The sequence below is a fragment of the Triticum aestivum genome, chromosome 5A (genome assembly GCF_018294505.1).
Source record: "Triticum aestivum cultivar Chinese Spring chromosome 5A, IWGSC CS RefSeq v2.1, whole genome shotgun sequence".
NCBI classification, from domain to species: domain Eukaryota; kingdom Viridiplantae; phylum Streptophyta; class Magnoliopsida; order Poales; family Poaceae; genus Triticum; species Triticum aestivum.
The window spans coordinates 71680311-71687765 of NC_057806.1; the positions used below are offsets into that span (position 1 = coordinate 71680311).

Genomic DNA, 7455 nt, shown 5'->3' on the forward strand with positions numbered 1-7455 from the left:
CTTGAGATGAACAACCATACAAGTTGTCATTTTTCTTGTACATAAGTCAAATTCACTACTAAGCACCTACATTTTTCTTGTAACATTGTCATTTTTCTCTTTTTAAAATGCTAAGCACGTCCATAACCATCAACAGATGAATCAATGCATGCATATATACTTATATATATAGTCATATACTATTTGTGTAAAATAGAATGTGTTTTGAGTCATAAATTTGCAAATTATTATTACGTCATTTTCAAATTCGCGTCAACTTTGGTTTTTATGGTATATACCGAAACCATACCGAAATAATTTAGTATGTACCGAAACCGAACCGTATTTTAATTTCATACCGTATTTACCGAAGTATTAATACCGTACATACCGAAAAACCGTATAAACCGAATCATGTAAACCGAATAAACCGAACGCACAGGGCTACCCATCACAGTCGAAGCAGGTAGGGGACGACGATCTACTGGTCCACCGTGGACGCGGCGCACGACAAAAGCAGCTAGCAGTCTTCCTTCCCCACGACGACTCCTCCCTCCTCCATCCTCTCTCCCTCCCTCGCGCATGCTCCAAAAAAGCTACTCTCTCCGCCCCACCTTTCCCCTCTCCCCACGTCTAGGGTTCCCCACCTCCCCGCCCCCGTCCCCCATGCCGCTCCTCCCCGAACCCTAGCCCCAGCCAGCCTCGTGCTCCGCCCCGCCCCGCCGCCGACACGCATGGCCTCCGCCGTCGCCGGCGACGCCGAGTACTCCTTCGCGGCGGAGTACGACGGCCCGCCGCTCCCCTACTCCCTCCCGCGCGCCATCCCGCTCGACCTCTCCCACATCCCGCTCGCCGCCCTCTCCTCCTCCTCCTCGCCGCCGCCCACCGGCTCCTCGCCGCTCCCCGTCGTGCGGCCCCTCACCCCCTCCTCCCTCTGCTCCGCCATCCACGCGCAGCAGCACGCGGCGGGGCCTCCTCGCTCCTCCGGGGACCCCGCGGGGGGTGGTGCTGCCCAGGCGGTCGCCGACTCCCCGACCTCCGTCATCGAGAACCACCACGCCGCCGCGCACCACTCCGCCGAGCTCCCCTCCTCCCCCTCTGACGCCGATGACGACGACAAGGAGGAGGAGGAGGAGGAGGAGGGGGCCGGGATGCCGTCGGTTCCCCACCAGCCCACCGTCTCCTTTGCCGAGACCAGCTGCTCCATCCTCGATTCATCCGAGGAGGAGGAGGACGACGACGACGAGGACGAAACCGCCGACGAGGCCCTGCCTGCCGCCGCTCGATCCAGCGGCTCCCTCTCGCCGGCGCATTTCGAGGCGGGGAACCACCAAACGGGAGCCAAGTCTCGGGGCTGCTACAGATGCGGGAAGGGAGGCGGCTTCTGGGGCCGTGGGGACAAGGAGGCGTGCCTCGCCTGCGGCGCACGGTACTGCTCGGCTTGCGTGCTCAGGGCGATGGGGTCCATGCCGGAGGGCCGCAAGTGCTTGTCCTGCATCGGGCGGCCCGTGGCCGAGTCGAGGCGGAATGCCCTGGGGCGAGGCTCACGCGTGCTGCGGCGACTGATCAGTGCGGCGGAGGTGGACCTCGTCATGAGAAGCGAGCGTGAATGCGCAGCGAACCAGCTGCGCCCGGAGGACATTTACGTTAATGGGGCTAAGTTGTCACCGGAGGAGCTAGCTTTGCTGCAGGGATGCTCGTGCCCTCCTTCCAGGCTCCGACCTGGCTTCTATTGGTACGACAAGGTATCCGGCTTCTGGGGCAAGGTACGTGAGTCAAGGTTTTGGCACGAGAATTAATCTGTTCGTTTGCTTTGTCTATCAGTCTTGTCCGTGATGTAAGGAACCTATTTTGAGTGGCCTCTATAACCCTATAGTATGATGTCATAATTGTGTGTTAGCCAATCGATAGTGCATTCGTCTACATTTCCATTAGTGCCTTCCTGGAGCTAAGCGACTACCTGCCTGTTCGGAAGCTCTCCCGTCCCTTAACTCCGCTCCGCTCGAGGAGCTGGTTTCAAGCCGCTCCCTGCTTTTGTGCTCGCGCTCCCTCCGCTCCCGGAGCTGCAGTGGGGGAGCGGAGAGGATCCGAACAGGGCCTACGTTTTTCACATTTGCCGGCGGACATGGAAAAATGGTTTTCCAACAGCGTTGTAACGGCCAGTGCCTGCTATTCTCACTCACATAAAAAATAGAAGCAGCTTTCAACCAAAAATATGGAGGGTTTCTACCCAAACACATTCACTTTCTATTAGACATCCATCTAGATTTCAGGCAGGAGGTTTCCCTTTTTTTTTTTTTAAATCCATCTAGATTTCAACCATGAATCTGTCCAACCTCCACTACCCAACTTTCGACCCTGCTTCCAACTAATGAACACTGTCCTTCAACTAGATGAACTAGAGTTTTCAATCAATCAACTAGGGAAAAAACCCAAAATCAGATACTATATTTGGCCTTAAATCTGAGCTTTCAGCTCTGAAAGACACCAACTTCTAAATTCATCATTAATTTCCACGAAAATAAATAAATTGAATTGAAGGTAAAACTCGACCTCAAATCCTGAGATCCGGGCTTTAAACCTCCCACAAGCCAGCTTCCAAGTAATCTTGGAGAACTTCATCCCAATATAATCAAGGAAAAAAAATCAAGTCGGCTCCCCTCTGCGCCCTTGCTGGCAGCACGTGGCGGTGCCCCTAGCCGGCTTCCTTACCGGAGATCCAAGCCAGGGTAGATTATTGGAGGTGCAAGAGACATCTTGAGGTTTCTGTGTATGGTTCTGAACTTCTCATAGGAGATGTGGAGTAATTTGGAATATTCTGTTGAATGCTTAGATTTAATGGTTATTAAAGGTGGAACATGGGTTGTTGGCTTGTTGCCCTTGCCAATGCTGCAAACTGGAAGTGAAAGATTACTCCTTTAGGGTCTTTGCGTGGGTTTTCGCCGGATAGTTGCCTGATATGATTGAGCTGTGTAGGTTCTGTATTGGATGAAAATCATGAGACTGTATATTTAATTATTCTTGGTGGGAAATATGTAGAAAGATCTGGAGGGATAGTGCTGTTGAGCTTTGATATTGTCAAATATCTAGTTGACTATTTCGAATATTGATGTTTTTTTAGTTAGTTGGTAGAGCCATGATGCCTTACGATCTTATCATGGTTTGAACGAATTATCAAATCCAGGAATCATGGTGGTTGGTATTGTCCCTAAATCAGGAGAAGTTGCTACATTTCTTTTTCTAGTTGAGAATAGTACACAGTTGCACACCAAGGTTAGCACATATTAGCAGTAGTATGTATGTAAAATAGTACTCCCTCCGTTCCGAATTACTTGTCGCAGGTATGGATGTATCTAGATGTATTTTAGTTCTAGATACATCCATTTCTGCGACGAGTAATTTGGAACGGAGGGAGTACATCATAGTACATAGGAATATTGCAGTGTCTGGGTGTCATAGCTTGTGCTGACTTATTTTTTGGGGAAAATGGAATTTCAAGTTAGAAATGTCATTCTTTTATCCTGCACATGCCATTTCAGAATTTCAATCATTGCATGATTATTTTTGCTTGCTTCTTCGCATAAATGTTGATGATATATATCGTCCACAACTCTGGTTTTAAACTCTTCTTCGATAATGTTACAGGAGGGACACAAACCCCATTGCATAATAAGCGCAAATCTAAATGTTGGAGGTGCTTTAGTTCAAAAGGCAAGCAATGGGAGCACCGGCATCTTGGTAAATGGTCGTGAGATTACAAAATCTGAGCTGCAAATACTTAAGGTTCGGAATTAATTTACTCCTACCTCATTTTTAGATTCGTGAGTTGCATTTTTCCTTACATATATCTTTGGTTTCAGTTGGCAGGAGTTCAGTGTGCTGGGAAACCTCACTTTTGGTTGAATGCTGATGGGAGTTACCAAGAGGAAGGCCAAAAAACTGTTAAAGGAAAGATTTGGGATAAGGTAGTTCTAGAATTCATCTTTTCTTAGGTGACCTGTATTTCCCCGTGAGGAGTCTGACCAAAGTTAAATTTATCTGCACTTTTCACCAGCCTATAGTGAAGCTGCTTAGTCCTGTCCTGTCATTGCCAACTCCTAATAAAATGACTAATCAATGTGGCGAAGAGGCTATTAATGTGGTAAATCGACCTGACTACTTGGAGCAAAGGACGACCCAGAAACTTCTGTTAGTTGGATCAGGGACAAGCACCATACTCAAACAGGTACATATGGCTATTGACGTCTATTGTGTTCATGTTCACGAACTGATAAGCTGACTAGCTGCATTAAGGTCACCGTCCAATTACAACCGGTATTCACACTGTTATATTAGTATTAAGATTTACATCCACATGTGCACTTACTAAATCTTCTGCAGTGCCAAATGTCATTTGCAATACTCTTGTAGACTAGCAATTAATTCTGAATCTCTTGAATCTCAGGCTAAATTCTCATACAAGAGTAAACCATTTTCTGTGGATGAGTGTGAAGATCTCAAACTTATCATACAAAGTAACATATATCGCTACATTGGTATACTTCTTGAAGGCCGTGAACGGTTTGAAGAGGAAGTTTTAGCTGATAGAAGAAAACTCTGCCAACACGATCCTTCTAGCTCTGGTATGATCATTTCTATCCACCATTTGTTCTGCTTCATAATAAACATATAAGTCTTAGATTCATGGTACCTTGTAAAGCAACTGAAACCAAGTGGAAGACTCCTATGTTGGAAATTCGCCCATAGGATCGATCACAATAAAACACGAACACGCGCACACAAGAAATCTGATAGCCAAGGGCTCTTGTCGTGCCCTCTTTTCCTCTTTATTGATTTTCTGGTTTTCTCTCTGGTGTTACAAAAAACACACGCAACCGTGCATATATATATAGGAGCAGCATACGCGTAGCAAGCCGACCCAAACCTGAACACCTAGACCTACACGGATTATTACAGAAACCCTCATGTAATACTACACAGACATCCAGAGAACTAACTAGGACTCATACACTTTCCTATACTAATCTCCAGCAAGCTTGATCACACTTGTTAATCCTAGCCGGACTCAATAAACTTTCCTATTTTAGCCCTAACACACGATAGCTATGTTTGGATTATTCCAACATCCTATGCTAACTGTTTGGCTAGAACTGACCCTAACAGCCACATGTTTTTTGCAGGGCGTCCTGAGTCGGGGTTCTGTGATGAAGAAGTTACTGAGTACTCCATTGTCCCACGCTTGAAAGCATTCTCGGATTGGATTCTAAAGGCCATGGCTTTGGGTAATCTTGAAGATATTTTCCCTGCAGCTAGTCGTGAATATGCGCCACTGGTTGAGGAACTATGGAAAGATCCTGCTATTCAAGCTACATATAGACGAAGAAATGAACTGCCGTTCCTTCCGTTTGCTGCCAGTTACTTCCTTGACAGGGTACTATTGTTGTTCTATTGAAAAATTTGCTCGTTTACTTGGGTTGATGTTTTCATATCCATTCCTATATTGGACTTCTTTAGTAGTGATTTAGTTGTCCAATTGTGATCATTCATTCTTTGGCCTTTGTGCATTTGAAATTATCAGGTGGTTGATATTTCTCGAACGGAATATGAGCTCTGTGATACTGATATCCTCTATGCTGATGGAATAACATCCTCGGATGGATTAGCATCTACAGATATCTCTTTCCCGCAGCTGGCTTTGGATGTGCGGGTTGCTGATGAGCTTGATCCACATGACACGTTGCTAAGGTAAATCTTTTGTCACAAAAGGCAGGGATGGTCTGGTATTTACTTGTGTTCCGTGTAGTTTTTCCATAGCTTACAATATTTCAGCACCATTAGCTAATTATGTAATAAAAAATGCATATATGCGTGGGTTCCTGTTAGTCTTTCCCTTCTGATTTCATGAGGCCGCTTTCCATGGTATTTTGTCAAATGTCTGTCGCAATGGAAAGCACACATGTACATTTAGTATCTCGTTCAGCTCAAGACACCATATATTTACATTCTATGTTGTCCTATATTACTATTAAGAACTGTGATAGTAATACTCACAATAAAAATTTCTGTTTTATTATCAGGTACCAGCTGATCAGAATAAACAATAAAGGATTGCAGGAGAACAGCAAATGGCTGCAGATGTTCGATGATGTCAGCCTTGTCATCTTCTGTGTTGCGGTTAGCGATTATGACGAGTACTACGAGGATGCAAATGGCACCGTTGTGAACAAGATGATAGAGAGCAGACAGCTATTTGAGAGCATCGCCCTTCATCCAACGTTTGAGCAGATGAATTTTCTCCTACTCCTGACCAAGTTTGATCTTCTAGAGCAGAAGATTGGTAAATCCCCGCTAACAGCATGCGACTGGTTTGCCGAATTCACCCCGTTGGTAAGCCGCAATCTGATTGATGGAACCAGCAGAAGCAAGCGCGGCAGCCAGAACGGCGCGTCGCTGGCGCAGATGGCCGCGCACTACATCGGCGTGAAATTCAAGAGGCTGTTCCACTCGCTCACAGAGCGGAAGCTCTATGTGTCCTACGTGAACGCCCTGGACCAGCAGTCTGTCTGCTCTGCTATCCGCTACGGCCGGGAGATCGTCAAGTGGGAGGAGGAGAAGCCTGTTTTTGGCTCCAGCGAGACGGTATACAGCGGCGACGAGCCGAGCTCCTACTCCCACTGACGGCGACCTTTGATTGTGTGACAGAGGACGAAGAAGAGGTGTAAATAGTTGTGCATTTCCCTCTCCGGCGATGACCTTTTTTTAGAGCTTTGCCCATTTTGGTTCTTTTTTCCCAGCTCATCTTCTGTTTGTAATTTATTGTATGGTTTGTTTGTTTAGTTGTTCACACGTAGAATGAGAGGCAAGATGCCTGCCTGGTTCCGATTGATTCTTGCATCTGTATGTATCATTATCGATCTCCTTTACATGGTAGCATGTCCGATTTCTTGTACAATTGTTTGTGTGCTCGAAGCATCTCAACAGGTACTAGAAAATAAAGAATGCAACTACATTGTCAAGTACTTGCAATGAAGTGCCCGAGCAGGAGGTACGTGCTGACTGCTATACAACCGGTCGAGATGACCTCCGGGCAATGGTCGAACTGGGGGTAAAGAAGTTGTGCAACTATCGTTCCTGCATATATGTACAAACAAGCATGGTTGCTTAGGGAGGTGCTTAGAAAAATAAATCAGATTTTTTCTGAAACATGGGTGCCTATTTCTACAGAAAAGACGCTTTATTAAGTGTCTGCTACAAATAAGTACCAGTGCTTAAAGAAAGCCTGATTTATTTCTCCAAGCATCTGCTTGCAACAAGGCCTTAGCAGACTCCCTGACATCGCCCCCCTCCCCCATCCCTTTTTGCTGTCCCAAGTGTAGGGCAACTCCAATGTTTGCATTAAAACACCTCTAAATGTTTGGACAGTGTGGTCCGACCCACAAACCGGCCCGTGCGTCCATGGACCGGCCCGTGCGTCTT

The 7455-nt window shown here is 46.5% G+C and overlaps 1 protein-coding gene across 1 annotated transcript; it reads left to right on the top strand.

Annotated features, from left to right (window-relative positions):
* The first annotated feature begins 625 nt into the window (after nt 1-625).
* Nucleotides 626-6931, top strand: LOC123102359 (extra-large guanine nucleotide-binding protein 1). The gene is made up of 8 exons (XM_044523680.1): nt 626-1745; nt 3625-3762; nt 3840-3944; nt 4034-4204; nt 4424-4601; nt 5160-5410; nt 5558-5724; nt 6057-6931. The coding sequence occupies exons 1-8, from the start codon at nt 714-716 to the stop codon at nt 6655-6657; spliced, it is 2643 nt and encodes an 880-aa protein (XP_044379615.1). The 5' UTR covers nt 626-713; the 3' UTR covers nt 6658-6931.
* Nucleotides 6932-7455: the final 524 nt, after the last annotated feature.

Coding starts and splice junctions, on each gene's coding strand:
- LOC123102359 (XM_044523680.1), top strand. CDS start 714: ATGGCCTCCGCCGTCGCCGGCGACGCCGAGTACTCCTTCGCGGCGGAG. Junction 1,746..3,624: donor TATCCGGCTTCTGGGGCAAG/GTACGTGAGTCA, acceptor ATAATGTTACAG/GAGGGACACAAACCCCATTG. Junction 3,945..4,033: donor AAGGAAAGATTTGGGATAAG/GTAGTTCTAGAA, acceptor ACTTTTCACCAG/CCTATAGTGAAGCTGCTTAG.